This window comes from Salarias fasciatus, chromosome 14 (assembly GCF_902148845.1).
Source record: "Salarias fasciatus chromosome 14, fSalaFa1.1, whole genome shotgun sequence".
Classification (NCBI taxonomy): Eukaryota; Metazoa; Chordata; class Actinopteri; order Blenniiformes; family Blenniidae; genus Salarias; species Salarias fasciatus.
In genome coordinates this window covers 27,663,239-27,681,776 of record NC_043758.1, presented here as the reverse complement: position 1 = coordinate 27,681,776, position 18,538 = coordinate 27,663,239, and the positions used below count along the sequence as shown (strand labels likewise).

General features: G+C 40.0%; 1 protein-coding gene across 1 annotated transcript in view; it reads right to left on the bottom strand.

Annotated features, from left to right (window-relative positions):
- The window catches only part of LOC115401175 (solute carrier family 12 member 9), a 90,399-nt gene that overhangs the window by 34,833 nt on the left and 37,028 nt on the right, over positions 1–18,538 (bottom strand). Inside the window, exon 8 of the mRNA XM_030109380.1 lies at positions 16,239–16,321. Within this exon, the coding sequence (XP_029965240.1) occupies positions 16,239–16,321 (83 nt within the window). The remainder of the gene's footprint in view (positions 1–16,238; positions 16,322–18,538) is intronic.

Below are 18,538 nucleotides of genomic sequence, written 5' to 3'. Positions count from 1 at the left end.
CATCGAATTTTGATCACGATCACGATTTTGGCTGCCGTGATTAAATTTTGAAGATCGTCGGCAATTTTAAAATTGAAAAAGCAGGCTCTGTTGCATGTCAAATCAAGCACTTTGTCAACCCAATTGCCAGCCAACCACCAGGGGGCGAGCTTGGTTAGGGCCTCACCATTACGCTGAATAAACAGCAAGCGAGTGAACCCTGCAGCAGCGGCAGCGTCAAATGATAAAACTATGAGACAGTACGGTGTCGGGAGCAGCAGGCAGTGACATTGCTGAGGCATCTGGAGGTGAGGAGCCGCTAGTGCCTCATAAAGGAGCAACATCTACTGCAGCGGTCGGCAACTGGCGGCCCGATGCCACTTCTGGTCTGCGAACAACAATATCTGGCCCGCCAGATGATTTTGAGAATCTGAGGCTCCTGCTTCACGGAGGCAGTAACACCGTCCATTAACCTGCCCATATCCAGCTCCTCTTAAACCGCCTTCATTGCCTGTGAAACACCTTGAAACCCTCTGTGTCAGTGAACAACAGTGAACAACTGTGTAGCTCCTGCTGCCTTCAGGGACACTTCATACAAATAGCCTGCTGATGACGCCACCGCCCTCAGTCAGCTGTTAGCTTAGCTGTTAGCCTAGCTGTTAGCCACCGATGAACTGCCTGGCTTTGAATGATTCCTTGGTGCTCCAACATCAGTCGACGGGACGCCATCTCAACTTCTGCAACGGTGGAAAGCAGATTTAAACGGCGAGTGTCTCGGACAGAACAGGGAAAGGTTGTTGACGGTCAGTTCAGCTCTGAGAGAAAGTATCTGAGTGGCATAGCAGCGGCTTGGAGAGAATGAGGGAAACGTTCTGGTAGGTTAAATTTCTGAGTTTAGCGCGGCTGTTTACTGTTCTGCTTGTTGTTCAGTGATCATCATGTTGATCTCAGGAGTGAAAGACGCTGACGCTGATGGTCACTCAGCTGTGAGGCGTTCAGATTCCAAAGTCACAATCTGGCTCTTTTCAGATCAAACAATTGTAAATACTCATAGTTGGCGCTTCTATAAGTTCGTGTCTAAGTAAAAGCGATCGTTCACAACACTAAAATGGTCCTAAATTGCTGGCAATACAGAATTCTAATTGTGTGAATGCTGAAGGCATTCACACTATTACATTCCTTTTCTTTATTATTCTTCTTATTATTATTCTGACTTCTTCCGCCGTTTTTTAACGCTTAACTACTCCTCCAAATTTGGTCCGATTTGAACCATTCATATATCAAATTGTGCAGCTTTTTAAGGACATTAGTGCTATGTTCTAGCTTTTTAAAACCTTTTAAACTTTTTGAAATATTTCAACTTTTGTGCAACTTTTTGCCCCATGTTAACGGATGGAGATTTTTTCAAACTTTGGAACCTTATAACTTCTTCAAATCTTAACCGATTTTAACCATTCAACTTTTGAAATATTCAACTTTTTAAACCCTTTCTTCAACCTTTTTAAACTTTTTCAACTTTGTTCAACTTTTTGAAATATTTCAACTTTTTAAAATTATTTTTAACATTGAAGTGGATGGGAAAACCCTTCAACTGACCTTTCAACTCCTTCAACTTTGAACCCTTACTACTTTGTCATACTTTCACATAGACAAGTCATTTTACATTTAAAACGTAGGCATTTTTGTCCTCTATTCAGGTATGTAACATCATTTCAAGATCTTTTACCAAATTTAAACTGTGAGCCTTTAAGTATGGAGAGAATTTCAGCCGTTTTTGAAGTTTATAATGGGTGTGTATTGGAAAAGCTAGAGTGGGAGAATCAAATTTAGAGTGCGGGAGGCTCTGAATTTTAACCAAAAAAAAATGAATTTCTCATCCGTACGGCCACATTTCTGGCTCAATCTGCACAATAACCCCTCAAAACGTAGGAATATTTCTTGTGACCCGTACAATTGAGTCACTTTGTCTCTATCTCAAACAGTTCTCTGTCCAGAGGCATTTGTTTGAGGAGAGTGCAGAATTTTCTCCCATCCGCTCCAATGCATTTTGGAGGCGCCTGAATCCAAAACTTCTCTCATGTTCGCACAATCGCCGTGGCTGAATGGATGATCCTACAGACATGATTCCTGCACCATTAAATTCCTGAAAGGCTTCTGAATCTGACTGTGTGAAAATCTTTTTCAATTTCACCTTTCGGTCCCCGAGAAATGCCATTTCTTCAACCATGCGCACTCCATTAAAAAGTGCTGATTCACTGTCATGGCTGCTGTGCAGCTGGTCTCCATTGCAACAGACACACCTGTTGTGCTGCTGCTGCTTGATTAGTCTGGATTTTTCCATTAAGACTGGAGCTCTATTGATCCTCTGTTACTCTGACACTGACTCTACCGCTCCTTCTACCTCTATCAACCTTTTTCAACTTTTTGTAGCGTTTTCAACCTTTTTAAACCTTTTTCAACTTTTTGCAGTTTTTTTTAACCTTTTTCAACTTTTTTCAGTGTTTTCAACCTTTTTCAAAATTTTTCAACCTTTTTCAACTTTTTTCAACCCTTTTCAACTTTTTGCAATGTTTTCAACATTTTTCAAGCTTTTTCAACTTTTTGCAGTGTTTTCAACCTTTTTCAACATTTTCAAGTTTTTTTGCAGTGTTTTCAACCTTTTTCGAACTTTTTCAACTTTTTCAAGTGTTTTCAAAATTTTTCAATCTTTTTTAACATTTTTCAACCCTTTTCAACTTTTTGCAATGTTTTCAACATTTTTCAAGCTTTTTCAACTTTTTGCAGTGTTTTCAACGTTTTTCAACATTTTCAAGTTTTTTTTGCAGTTTTCAACCTTTTTTCAACATTTTTCAACTTTTTGCAGTGTTTTTCAACCTTTCTCAACCTTTTTCGACTTTTTGCCGTGTTTTCAAAGTTTTTCAACCTTTTTCAACTTTATTTCAGGGTTTTTCACCTTTTCTTATTCAGTTTTTCTGCATTACAGTTTAACATTTTCAGCTCAGCATTCACACTTGCAGTTTCTTCAGGAACTGCAAATTTTTTCTAGTTGTGTGAATGCTGAAGGCATTCACACGATTACATTCCTCTTCTGACTTCTTCCGCCGTTTTTTGGCACGCTTCTCCTCCTACAAATTTTGTCCGATTTGAACCATTCATATATCAAAATGTGCAGCTTTTTAAGGACATGGGTGCTATGTTCTAGCTTTTTAAAATCTTTTCAACTTTTTGAAATATTTCAACTTTTGTGCAACTTTTTGCCCCATGTTAACGGATGGAGATTTTTTCAAACTGTGGAACCTTATAACTTCTTCAAATGTTAACCGATTTTAACCATTCAACTTTTAAAATGTTCAACTTTTTAAACCCTTTCTTCAACCTTTTTAAACTTTTTCAACTTTGTTCAACTTTTTGAAATATTTCAACTTTTTAAAATTATTTTTAACATTGAAGTGGATGGGAAAACCCTTCAACTGACCTTTCAACTCCTTCAACTTTGAACCATTATAACTTTGTCATGCTTTCACATAGACAAGTCATTTTACTTTTAAAACATAGGCATTTTTGTCCTCTATTCAGGTATGTAACATCATTTCAAGATCTTTTACCAAATTTAAACTGTGAGCCTTTAAGTATGGAGAGAATTTCAGCCGTTTTTGAAGTTTATAATGGGTGTGTATTGGAAACGCTAGAGTGGGAGAGTGGCAGTTAGAGTGGGGGAGGCTCTCGATTTAAACCAAAAAATAAATTATTTTCTCGTCCGTACGGCCACATTTCTTGCTCAATCTGCACAATAACCCCTCAAAACGTAGGAATTTTTCTTGTGACTCATACAATTGAGTCACTTTGTCTCTATCTCAAACGGTTCTCTCTCCAGAGGCATTTGTTTGAGGAGAGCACAGAATTTTCTCCCATCCGCTCCAATGCATTTTTGAGACGCCTGAATCCAAAACTTCACTCGTGTTCGCACAATCGGTGTGGCTGAATGGATGATCCTACAGACATGATTCCTGCACCATTAAAATCATGAAAGGCTTCTGAATCTGACTGTGTGAAAATCTTTTTCAATTTTGCCTTTCGGGCCCCGAGAAATGCCATTTCTTCAACCATACGCACTCCATTAAAAAGTGCTGATTCACTGTCATGGCTGCTGTGCAGCTGGTCTCCATTGCAACAGACACACCTGTTGTGCTGACTGCTGCTTGATTAGTCTGGATTTTTCCATTAAGACTGGAGCTCTACTGATCCTCTGTTACTCTGACACTGACTCCACTGCTCCTTCTACCTTTTTCGACCTTTTTCAACTTTTTTCAACTTTTTGCAGTGTTTTCAAACTTTTCAACCTTTTTCAACTTTTTGCAGTATTTTTAACCTTTTTCAACCTTTTTCAACTTTTTGCAGTGTTTTCAACCTTTTTCAACCCTTTTCAACTTTTTACAGTGTTTTCAAACGTTTTCAACTTTTTTACAGTGTTTTCAAACTTTTTCAACCTTTTTCAACTTTTTTACAGTGTTTTCAAACTTTTTCAACCAATTTCAACTTTTTGCAGTGTTTTCACACTTTTTGAAACTTTTTCAACTTTTTTACAGTGTTTTCAACCTTCTTCAACCTTTTTCAATTTTTTGCAGTGTTTTCAACCTTTTTTAACCTTTTTCAACTTTTTGCAGTGTTTTCAAACTTTTTAACCTTTTTCAACGTTTTTCAACTTTTTGCAGTGTTCTCAAACTTTTTCAACTTTTTTGCAGTGTTTTCAACCTTTTTCAACTTTTTTCAACTTTTTGCAGTGTTTTGAACCTTTTTCAACATTTTCAACTTTTTGCAGTGATTTCTACCTTTTTCAACTTTTTGCAGTGTTTTTCTACCTTTTTCAACCTTTTTCAACTTTATTTCAGGGTTTTTCACCATTTCTTATTTAGTTTTTCTGCATTACAGTTTAACATTTTCAGCTCAGCATTCACACTTGCAGTTTCTTCAGGAACTGCAAATTTTTTCTAGTTATTTATTATAAAGTGCTTTCCACATTTCACACACATTCTTGTTTTAAAAGACAATTTACTTTAACAAGTTGGTGACTAAAGACAGCAGCCACAGATTGGATAGTTGTTTTTAATTAAAACATCTTCGATTATGTGCGCATGCACGCCTGACTTCGCTGAAGACGCTGAAGACGCACGTCTTCAATTTAAAGACTTGTTCAAAAAAAAGTGCAATAAAAAGCTATGTTTTACCTAACATAATGAATAATCGTGGTTAGTAATGGCGATTACAATATTGACAAAAATAATCAGGATTATCATTTTGGCCATAATCGTGCAGCTCAACAAAGTCTCACTGAACTTCAGTTTGATGGGTTTGATCTGAGATTAACTGAGATGGCGCTGGTTCTATCTCTTGAAAGTGTGATGCACACTTTGCTTCTGCTAGCTACTTCCTTAATATTGTGACATACTATGAAATATTGAAAACATTAGCAGACATGGCTACATCTTTTTGGGGACAACCACAAGTTACTGTCTTGAGGGTTAGAAGAGTTAAACTAAACAGGAAGAAGTTAATTGAAAACCTCTGAGCGGTCAGGTTCAGTCACTCAAGGAATGAAACAATTGATCCCATCCATCGACAACATATGGGATCAGATCAGTCCAGTATGTATCTGTCTTATGAGAATCTCATAACACACCTCTATTACTGCTTTAAGCAGATCTGACAGACTTAAGATGCACTACTGTCCCATCAAGGGTGAAATACTGATCATTTACCATGAATGCTGCATATTTGTTTTGACAAGTTGTGATTAATGTGCCTCGAAAGCAAATATGATTCAACCTTGAGTGTAAACCAACATGACGCTGAAGCTCTTTGTACACTCCACGTTAATTCCACATTTGTATATGCACTATTTTTACCTCCATAATCAGCTCCATCAGACACACATAAAACGGCCTAACTACTCGTTCGGTGTCCTAATTACTCTCATTACTGCTGCTCTCTGTTGAATTGCTGAACTATGGCATTTCAAGTCTCTAAAATGGATATCTTTCCCATCGTTACCTTCCTACAGCATGTAGCACACCTTGGCTTTGGCAAGAGGAACACAGCGTGTAAATCTTTCAGGCAGAAGCCATCATTAGAGGCTCTGTACTGCGAGAAGCGGCTGATGTTTCACCATCATCGTAATGCTCAAGTCTGCGTGTGAGCCGCACGGACGGATCGGGCAGAACAAGGAGGAAAGCTACTGTACTGCGCAAACAGTGAACAGATTCTCTCTCACCAATTACCATTTCTTTTTACGGCTCCGCTGGAAATGGAGCATATTGTATTGAGCTCAAGGGCAAATGGTAGGTAAGGAGCAACAGTGAGGGGAGCTCTGTGACCATGAGGCAGAAAGAAACTGAGGTGAAGAGAGAGGGAGAGAAAGAGGAGAAGGGGTAATGATAGGAAGTTGAGATTAATGTCGTCACATTATTGACAGACAGAGAGCGGGAGATGGAATAAGGCATGAGACCAAGTGGAGGAGGCGTGAGAAGAGACGAGTGGACGGAGGTGAGGAGGGAAAAAGAAGAGAGAAAAAGAAAAGGGAGGTTAAAGAGGTAGAGGGAGAGCAACTCTGACCTCCGGCAGTTAAAGTCGGTGGGTGTCTCTGCGCTACTCTCCTGGGATTCGGCTCCACCGGAGCTTTAATTAGCCATTAGCTCGGACACAGGCGGCCACAGACATCCGCTGTGACGGCCTGCCGCCCGCCCCAGCGCACACTCACCTTCGTCTCGCCGCTTGGCCATCTGAGAGTGTTTATTTTAAACTGGGGAGCGTGCATAAATTGCCATATATTTCACTGAAATAGGTAACCTCAGACAATCACTTTTACTGAGTGAAAACAACCCAGCACTGAAATGTTCAGGAATACAAATGCTTCCAGAATTTTCTCTGGGTGACAAGGAAAATTCATAAATTCGTATTCGAGAGCATACTGTATATCAAAAAGCTAACAAGATATAAATTTTAAATAGCTTGGTTGAAATCAACAAAGAGTTTCAGCATCACATGTTTTGGTCACCAACAGCAGCTTTTGTTAATAATTGTTTCTGAAATTCTTAATTAGGGAGCAGAACATGGTAAAAGGAGCTCAAAGTTATAAATAAATGAGAGAACAGAATGAAAAATTAAATCTTCATTAAAAAACGCAAAGGCAAAAAAAAAAAAAAAAAAAACAAAATCCAAAACTGACAAACTTCATATCTTGTCCTAAATTTCCTTAAAACTTTAACTCCAGTCATCTTTCAGTAATCTCCTGAGGGGACTGAAAGACTGTAAATATATTGTTGTTTAAAGATATTCGGAGTACTCAATACAGTTAATGTCACTGAAAATTCTCATGTAGGCTACTTTTATGGAAATCAAACGACATAGCTTCGTTGGTAGTCTGTTACTGTCCAGACTGGACACTGAATTTGATTTTTGAACATGGCAATCAGGTTAAAATGAGAGAAGCTGCAGATACAAAGCATTGCAAACTGGAACATGAAATTTTTTGTAAAATAACTCATCAATAAAATACACCCTCGAAAGTGCAAACACACTAAACATCCGTTGTAATGTTATCCTAAAGACACTTAAGACGTGTTATATCCAGTCAAATCCACAAGTTTCTCCAAACTTTTTCATATCACAATACCAGAAGATGCTGTATAAAGTCACTCAATGAATCAACAGTGTGTAGTTGAAAACCGTGAAGCAGTGCAGTAACAAAATGCCAAAAAGAATTAAAAAATAATTGCAGAGGGTACCAATTGCAGTACTACCGATTTCCAAGTAACATAAAAGCGCTTTTCTGTTGTTAAAAATACAAGACTGGAGCATTACAGTATACTAGATAACATACATTGAAGCTCTCTACTGTGAACATAAACTGCAGAAAATTACCCACAAGGCTGTTTATTGTGTAGGGCTGCTCACTTCACCTCTGGGGGCAGAATTAACACAAATACCATATCAGCTAAGTATATAAAAACTTTTCCATTACAGTGCCATGATTTGCGTCATTGTGCATCAGGCATCTAATTAAGATTCATTTTCACAAGTGTTCGTGCGGAACTGTTAAAAGCACATCAAACTGAGAGGAAATAGCTTTCACATTATAGTAGCAGGAAGCACATTACATATACCACCTGACGTGAAAATGACCTTGATCCCCGAAGAAGAGTGGTGGGTTGTTCTGTATTGAGTAATGGCAACCTCCTCTAGAGACCTACACAGAGGCATGGATGACTACAAGACTAACGTGAAGCCAACAGTGCTTTTGAGAAGTGATTCAGTTGAGTTAGGGCCATCTCTATACGGCAGAAACTTTGCTCTTGTTGGAAGTTATACTCCTGTAAATGCTTTAGAGCTTTGGACTAACCTCCAGCCTGCTTTCACTTCACCTCGGCTATCCAACCCAATCCTTCAACATCTTCTTCAAATGCTTTTCCTCGACTGGAAATCTGTCCATTCATCCAATACCAGATAAACCGGGCTCATGATTTTGACTAGGGATGTGCGATACCACTTTTTTTCAGACCGATACCAAGTACGAGTACTTCGTCTTCAGTACTCACCGATACCGATGCTTGCATACCAATACTTTATACACATAAAATTTAAAATAATGCAATGAGATTATTTTTGAAAATGAATTTTATTTCCAATAAAAAGGCAGCCCAGCCACTATGTTTAAGTCCAAAATAATAGTCTGAAAAATAAAACAAGCAACTGAGTTTGCACTTATTTAATTGAAATTAAGTGCAAGATAAAACAATTTCTCTGAGTTTTACACTTTACATAAACTAAGGTTTTTAAATGTACTAATTTAAATGATTTTTTTTATGAACTAAAGTCAAAGATAGAAAAAACCCTGAGTTTAAAGAATTGCTCGTGTTATTTGTGCTGTTCTCGGATCTCTGCTCTTCAGTTTCTCGGTCTTCTGCAGAGTTGCCGTCGAGTTGCTGCCGGAGTTTTCTTTTTTCCAGCACAACAGCGTCAGACTCTCGTCCACAAGCTTCGCCCTGAGGTGTTTCAACAAATTACTAGTGGTAAATGAACAACATTGCGCACCTCCTTTAGCAATTTTAGCATTGCAGAGTTAGCATTCTGCAAAGCTCGGCTCGTTTTCACTTATATAACAGAATTTCCACACCGGCGGTTCTGGTGAGACGAGCAGCCGTTCTGGATTCATCCTGTTGTCTCTGCTCTGGATGAGACTCATGGAGAAGTCAGCCCGCTGCAGTGTAGCCCTGCGCCTGTCAGCGACTCCCAGAGAGGAGCTTCTTCCTCTTTCATGTTTGTCGGCAGCTTGCACCCCATTTGGTTGCACTACCGCCAACTGCTGGTGAGGAGGGCTTACTACGCATGGGGTTTTCTTGCCGTGAGTATCGGCGGCTGGTATCGGTAGCCTTCACGAGTACCCGATACTTTGAAATAAGGCCAGTATCGGCCCGATACCGATACCTGGTATCGGTACTCGCACATCCCTAATTTTGACAGTTGTCTTCCTGGCTTTCTCCTCCATCTTTTACAATTCCTCCTTGCACAAAAGTGCGCAAGTCAAGATAGCAATCACACTTTTGTGATCGGTGAATCATCCAAATGGAGCAGAAAGATGCCGCGAGGACGACGAGAGGCAAAGATCACTGATGGCGTCGGTCACGCAGCTAACGATTTCCATCTAATTGCTCCTCCTCCGCTGCTGGAGAGGGGCAAGATATGACGAGAGGAGGGCGAGGAGAGGGACGGCGAGGAAAAGAAAGACAGGGCGCAAATAATGACGGGCCATTCAGCCTTTAACACTCACCTCTGATAATGATAGCTTAGTCAGGCCTATTTGCTCCCAAGATCCACCGCCTCCTCTTTGTCTCTCTATCCTCACCCTCCTTTCCCCTGCCAATATTTTCTCCTCAGTCTGAATTGACTTCTTCCGTCCATTTGAAGGACACAATAGATGAGCAAAGGGTGGAAGAAAAAAAGAATACTACATGGTTATTGTTGACCAGAGCCATTGTCTCCTCAGTCAGGACTGCATTTGGAAGCTGTAATCACTCCCAGGCTTTTTTTCCTGTGATCAGCCGGAGGAAGACTGTACTAATCACAGAGGACGGGTCGTCCATTATTGATTGTTTGGTGGTTAAATAATGCATATATCTGACCACAGCACATCTCTTCGGCCTAATTGTGCTTGCTATCCAATTAATTGCACTAATACTTGGAACTACACTTCACTACTGAAGAGTTAAACAAAAGGGACACGAATAGTCTGCGGTTATCAAAGATTTTGGAACCTGGGAACATTAACACAGAAATATCCACCATAAAATCTTAAAAAGGCATAAAATTCTCATAAACACGAAACTTTTCTGAAAGGAAAACAAAATACTCCAACTTTGTCTGCGGAAACGGGAAAGAGCGCATTTAACTTTTGGAAGATGATGTAAAGCAAAATGTGTCGAAGGGAGCATAGAATAGTTTTCTGTGACCAGTTAAGTGATCTCCTCTAAGGAGCACATCAGTCAACAGACCGCCTTTGATTAGGATTACTTTAAAGCAAATCCACAAAAAATAAAGAACCGGTGCTGTGTGTGGACGCAGACTGAGCACTCACAGGAAACAAAGGCATAAAGCTGCCCAGGCTGAACTTGGTTGAGCTGGGAGGAGGAGAAGACGTTCTGATGTTCTTGCCTGAGGAGAGTTTCTTTGACGAGACTCGACACTCCAAACAACGGGAGCTTGGAGCTGCTTTTCGTCCCTCTCACTAGCCATCGCTGCATTCATTATCCAGGAATAATAGTAACTTCTTTGAAGCTTCTCTACCTTCATTTCGTACCGAGCTTCATTGCTCCCGCAGCACAGCAGGAATTCTTCTCAGATTTATTGATTTCATTGAAACATTTAGAGCCAAGTCTAGTGTTCTCTGTATCCTTCTTCATTTGAAGTTGTTGGTTTTTGAAGCATTTCTCCAAAATGGCAAGTTTTTATATATATATACTAGAGGTGTGCTGATACATCGATTATTAGATTAATCGTGATGCGACACATAATGATTCGATTACGATTCATAAATATTTAAAATCGATTATTTTTCATAATAACTAGACGCCAGGAGCACGGACGCCACTTGCGGAACCAAAGTATTGTTCCTGCGCACCACCCGGACATCTGTAGTGACGGACCGGTTAATATGGCGACAGCTAGCTCTTTAGCTACAGTAACAGAGTGTGAGATTCATTCTTCTGGATTAAAAGCTAGTGCTAAATGCCAACGCTGCTTTTGCTAAAGAGAAAATCATTCAAAGTTCTCGTCCACAACATATTCATCCAATAGATATTCGTCCATTTTACGCTACACTGGAACAAAAAGCACCGTGTGTAGCCTCATGTAGCCCCGGAAACAATGAGCCGTACTGCGCATGGCGCGGCGCCGTAAACAAAGCTTTCAGTTCAGAGGTAAACAAAACAACCAAAACATTTATCTCTGCAATATGCCTGAAAGAAGTCCAGAGGCGTTTGGCAGCATGACGATGTTTATTCCAAGAGCAGGGATCAGAAACATGCGTTAGCATTGGCAGTCGAAAAAACACGCACACAACAACACTGCAGCTCCCGTAGCTCCCGCTGACATCACACTACCGCCTAGACGTACATAGATATCTAGATGTAGGTGTCTAGATATGCTGAACGCCAAGTAGTAAATTCAAATTGAACATATATCTGCATATATGACATATCTGCTATTGTTTGCACTTAAGGGAGGTAACTGTTGATCTTTTGTCAACAGGGGCAGCCTTTTGTTGTATTGGCTCTTTAGGCCACAGCTACAGGCACAAAGTTTATGCCATGGTTGCTGATGGACCATTTGACATCAATAAAAAATACTTTTTTTGGATTTGAATTTGTTTGATTACTTTGATTTATGTATACCGAGAAACAGCTGTACATTGTTTCAAAGTATGAAACAATGTACAGCTAACATTAAAATCTGTTCGGATAGTAAAAGGCTACAATCATGCAATATTGCACGCCCCAGCTGCCGAACAGGACAAGGGAAAAAAAAAAAAGATTTATGTATACCGAGAAATAGCTGTACATTGTTTCAAAGTATGAAGTGGGCACTAAGTGAGGGGGAAAAAAATGCACAAAAAATCATGATAATCTTTTTTTATCATTAAAATCGTGATAATCGTTGAATAATCGAATCGTAGCACCCTGAATCGTAATCGAATCGAATCGTGAGGTGCCTTAGATGGCACACCCCTAATATATACACACATACTATATTTTAATGACACTCAATTGTAAACCCAATTCAGGATGATGAACAACTTTGGAATTTTGACAAAATGTGGAGTTGAAGGTAGGCCTGGGCGATTATATGATCGTGATTGGTGATCGCGATTAATTTCCAGTCGATCACGGTGATCAGCTGTGAGCACATTTACTCGATCAGACATGGCAGAAATGTGCATGACACAGTCGACTTTTTCCTGCTCAGCTTCCGCCTGCAAGTTGTCTGAGAAGTAAACAGAGATGGAGCTTAACGTGGAGCAGCGAAGCAGATGAAGTCAGCCATGTATTGGTGTTATCCTCTGAAGATGAGGCTGCTGCTGACAGGACAGGCTGCTCCACCTGCACCGCTGCTAGCACACCGCTGCTAGCTCACCGATCCGCAAAGAATCTGGTCTTTTGAGTCCAGGAACTACTTGTGATACAGTTTAACTAACGATCGTTCAGTTCCTCTCTTTTACTGAAAATAACGGTGCATCGCATCATTGAACATGTCACCACTTCTTGCCGCTAACGCTCTGTTTCTAACCACATGCAGAGAGCCTGCAGCGGCTGCAGCGCCGGTCTTCTTCTGTGGTGTCTGTGTAAAATAAGGTTGAACATGCAAACAGCACACCTAGTGGCATGATGTGCAATTGCAGTCATGGCGTCGCCTGTGGCCGTGGTCTGAATGAGGATCTCCCTGGGGTTATTCCAAATGTTTCAGAAACCAGAATATTTATCTTAACACGAATATTGACTGCACGTAAACGTAGCCAGTGTCGTCTTTTCAGGCCAAAGCACCGTACGAGCAACATTGTAAGAGGAGAAAAATGATTAATTTTGTCTATTTTTTTTATATTATTGTAGTTTTGCACCGTTAATTTTTAAATCTAATCTGTCCAATCTAGATTTTTTAAATTTTGTACATTTGATGCAAGCATTAATGATAGCAGCAGCATATTTAGCATCATAACTTGAAAATAATGTTTACATTCTAAAGCACCTTCATTATCTCCAGGAGGTTTCTTTAGTTTTTTAATCTTTTATAGCAACAAAAATCCTCAGGGCTGGAAACTGTCACACTTTAACCAACGATCGTTCAGTTCTTCTCTTTTACTGAAAAAACGGTGCATCGCAGGATTTTATTGTCTTGGTGCTAGATTTTTTTTCCCATTTACTGCACTGTTAAGTGAGATTGTTCTTATATTTTTCTATGTTTGTATTATTTAATTTGCATTGCTATTTGCTTGGTTTGTTAATAAAATGTTAAACTATTCTTAGGGCTGCACGATTATGGCCAAAATGATAATCACGATTATTTTTTTCAATATTGTAATCACGATTATTCATCACGATTATTCATTATGTTATGTAAAACATACCTTTTTATTGCACTTTTTTTTTTTAAACAAACAAGTGTCAAATTGAAGATGTGCGTCTTCAGCACTTCAGCGAAGTCTGGTGTGCATGTGCACATAACTGAAGATGTTTTAATTAGAATCTAAACAACTATTTAGAACCATGTCAATGTTGTGAACGATCGCTTTCCCTTAGAAACGAACATATAGACGCACCGACTGTGAGTTTTTACAAACGTTTGACCAGACCTCTGTTCTGAAAAGAGCCGGATTATGACTTTGGAACCTGAACGCCTCACAGCTGAGCGACCGTCACTTGCTGCATTCTAACCCCTGAGAGCAACACGATGATCACTGAACAACAAGATGAAGATAAAACAACAAGAGAACAGTAAACAGCCACGCTAAACCCAGAAATGAAACCTACCAGAACAATGATTCCCTCTTTCTCTCCAAGCCGCTGCTACGCCGCTCACATCCTGAACTGTCCGTCAATAACAGCTTTTCCCGTTCTGTCCGAGACGCTCAGCGTTTACATCTTCTTTCCACCGGTACAGAAGTTGAGATGCGTTCCATCGACTGATGTTTGAGCATGAAGGAATCGTTCAAAGCCAGCTAGTTCATCGGTGGCTAACAGCTAAGCTAACAGCTGACTGAGACACCGCAGTGGCGTCCATCAGCAGCTACTTTTACGGAGTGTCCCTGAAGGCAGCAGGAGCTACACGGCTCAGGTCGCCCCCTGGTGGTTGGCTGATTGTTGGATTAAAAAAGTGCTTGATTTGACACGCAACAGAGCCCGTTTTTTCAATTTAAAAATCGCGACGATCATCTAAATTTAATCGCAGCAGCCAAAATCGTGATCATGATCAAAATTCGATTAATTGTGCAGCCCTAACTATTCTATAGTTCTAGTTTTCAGTGCAGATGCTTTAAAACTGGTTTAAAAACAATATAGCATATCGTGATTTTAATCGAGATTGAATGATATGAAAAAAGAAATCGTGATCATTTTTTTTGCCATATCGCCCAGCCCTAGTTGAAGGACAAATATTCAAGACAAAACACAGATGCTCATACAGGTTCTCAAAAACTGGAAAGAAACATGTGAGCGAAAAAACCATCAGGAACAAATATTGACATATACAACATGCTGAAACTACCAATTAATCAAATTTGTGTCCTTACTGAGCACGGCCAATGAACACAACGACATTCAGGAGGAATTCTTGTCCTTCCAGAACTGCTTCAGCCAGGCTACATGCGACTGCCTGCGCTCACTCAACAGCATCTCTATTAGATCTAGGTCTGGGCTGGGTTACTCACAACAGCAGATTCTTTTCTTTAAAACCATTCTGTGGAAGATTTACTCCAACAGGCAGCCTGCAATTATCCTGAAGGATACCTTGATAAACATGGGATTTAATTATGTTCCCGTTATGACAAGCGGTCAACCGAGCACGGAGGCAGTAAAGCAGCCCCAGATCATGATGAATGGACTGGATGATGTTCTAATGTGGATATGCAGTAATATCTTTATGTCAAAGGTTCAACCTTAGTTTGATCATTCAATTAAACAAACAAAATTTCTAATCATCGGGTAAATTTTGGGAGTTAGCTGGGTTTGCTAGGGAAAGCAGTTACAGTCCTAACTGCACTACCTTAGAAGACAGTTTGTTGGGGAGAGGACTCAATTCCACAAGTCTTTGACTTTTTAAGCTCTTAAAATCTGAAACAGACAATGAAGTCATTTTTTTGCTATTAAAAAGAAAAAGTATCCCAACAATTCATGGTCTGAACCTGCTGCACCAATCAATCAGCAGTGGGTTGATTTATTTATTTTTGCTTGTTTGGCAGTAGGCTATCTGAACAAAATTCAATTGAGAATCCCGTATCCCATATCTAAGCAAGGGCTTGAATGCCCTCTCCATAATCTGTCTGCCTGTCCTGGTCTCTCCTTCAGCCCCCGAACCCAAACTAGAACTGCAGAAAGTCTTTATCTCCAAGTTTGGTTCTACAGGTTTCTTCCGGTTAAAAGCGAGTCTTTCATTTCCACCGACGTTAACGCTTTTCCGAATGGCATTGTTGGATTTTTCTCTGTAAAACTGCCTTTAAATGACTGTTTTATTTGATGCTATTAAAACAAATTGAATTAAATGCCTTTTTAATGGATGGGTAAGGGTTAGTTGAGTAACACCTGACTTCGAATCATTAAGAACTGGAGTATTTATTGAACTTTTCCATTTGTTTAAGTCCAAAGGAATAAGAATACGTTAATATTTTATTCAGTATCTGAATGACTTGAAACTTCAAAAGGTAACTTTATCATGTTATTATTGACACTTTCAGGTGCAAAACACAGTGAAATGTCAAAATGTTCCCACTTCGTTGCAACTGCAATTGTCTTCTTCATAAGTTTTACATTTTGCTAAACCATTCTGCCGACTGGATTGGACCCTCTGAAAGGGCTGTTCTCACCCATGAGCGATATCATCGACCACCCAGTCCATACAGAGGTTAGATCGTATTTCAACAGCAATTCACACAAAGCCCCAAAGTTTGCATGACCTGTACTATGGTGAAGTATCAAAAATGGCATTCTGTTAATTTCACAAACCTGCACGAGGAACCAGGAAATGAGCACAGAGACCCAGGGGTTCCCGCTGTGCGACGTCTTCTTCGCCGGAGACAACACTTTCCCTGCAGGGATGAAATGAGATAGGAGAGAGAATGTATTTGAAGTAAGTGTCAGCAAAAAAAAAAAAAAAAAAAAAAAAAAAAATGAACAGGAGTTTCAGCATTAAAACTGCTTTCAAAATCCACAACAATGCGATGAATGAACATTCCCCGTTCCTAAAGAGAACTTTAGGAGAACTTCATAAATTGCACACCACTTTTTGTATTCATTCTTAAATAAGTTTCACTTTTCCTCCTCAGCCTCCCAGAGATGGACAATATACTCTTCTGAAGTGATCATACATTTTCAATGAGTTTGTGAAGAGGAAAAGGAAATACCAGCATGCTAAAGTAAGAGAAACACTCCAACCTGAAAGAGGAGACGTATATGAAATAGATATCTTATTGACAGCCTTTTCTCCATATTTGTGATTATATGATGCAAACATGCGAGTCCCACAAAATGTTGGCTTCTTCCATTGCTGAAATCAACATTGAACTCCCATCAAGACAACACGGAAGAACAGTGTTGTAAAAGCATTGTTGAGGGTCTCATGTAGCTCAGCGATGCTAAAAGACCTGGGAGACCAGGAAAGACAAGCATGACAAATGACAGAAGAATCCTTCCCTAATCAGGAGAAGAAAACCTTCACAGCAGTAGGTGAGATCAAGAACTCTACAGGAGGCCTGCGTTACAGTGTCAGAGTCAACAATTAGGAGAAGACTTCACCAGAGTGAATACAAAAGGTTCACTGCAAGATGTAAACTGTTAACAAGCCTGAAATACAGGGAGACCCTATTGATCTGCCAACTAATATCCCTGTTCAGCACTGTGACAACATTCTATCGACAGGTGAGACAGAGATCAACTTGAAGGAGAAAGAAAAACAGATGGAGAAAGGAAGGAAGCGCTCGAGGTCCAAGGCACCTCACCTCATCAGTGAAGTGAAGGGTGCTGGTTGTGTAATAACGTGAGCATGTATGGCTGCCAAGAGAACTGCTTGTTTTATATGTGCTGATGATATGACTGCAGGGTGCATTTCCAAGCCAAACTCTATGAAACTCAATAGACGGTGCTTCTCTCAGTGGATGGACGATGTCCAGGGGTACGTCTACTGCAGAAACAAGTGTGTTATTGAAGGCAAAGAAGTGGAATGTTCCACAATCGCCAAGATCAAATAGTGTTGCAATTCACTTGATGAAGATAAAACCGAGAGGAAGAATACCAGAGGAAGAAGTATGACGGTGAAGAAAGCATCACCAACCAGAACCAGATCCAGCGCTGAATGAGAAAGCCCAGGTTGTTGATGACCATAAAAGATGTTTCAAACTATAATAAAATTTCAATTATGATTCATGATTATATGAGTTTATCCCAAAAAATTCCTACACTGTTCACTTGAATTGAATACAAAGACCGTTAAAGCTAAATGTTTGTCCTTGAACCATCTTGCTCATTTCCTTTCAAATCCATTGTGGCATTATCCAGAGGTGAAATGCTGTACATTGTGTCAATGTCAGTATGACGAAAAAAACAAAACAAATCCACAGTGTGCTACAGTGTGAAGGCTTCAGTGCGCGGGTTCTGTCAGTGTGGGTCACACTGCTTGTTGACAAGGCCTCTGGCAACAAGAAAGCAGCTGGCTCTCTGATGTGAGGTTGTGGTCCTAATGAACCGCGGTCCTCTGCCAGTGGCCACAGTTTGAGGCGTGCAGGAAAGATTGGAGCCAATAGCTGCTGTCACAGATGTAAAGTCATGGGAGGCATACAACAGCACTGTCGAGCCAGCTAATGCACTCTGCTCGATGAAGAGGGCGCAGTGCAATTGCAACCAATCGTCATCTGATTAAAGCAAAACAAATAAAAAAAAAAACATGAAAAATAAACCTTACAGTCTGCCTTTGTTCTTGTTTGGGGCAGCAGCATATCAATCACTCTTGCTTTTATTTGGCTGGAGAATTATTGGAGGACAGCTTCAGAAAAACCGCATGGCTCTGTTGGATCAACATTAGCGGCACCAGATCAGCAAGACTGTTTTTTTTTTTTTCTCTCACCATAGTTAAGCAGATTCCAGCGTAGCCATCATGATGCCATTTTCAATCGATTGTCATCATGTAAACGGGACCTTAAATAAATGCTGGCAACTCCTAGTAGTTGTTGGTAGTTTATTCCCACTGTTTTGTTGCTGCTCCTTTGTTTATATATCTAAAACTCAGTTTTTAGAGGATCTTCCTCGAAGAG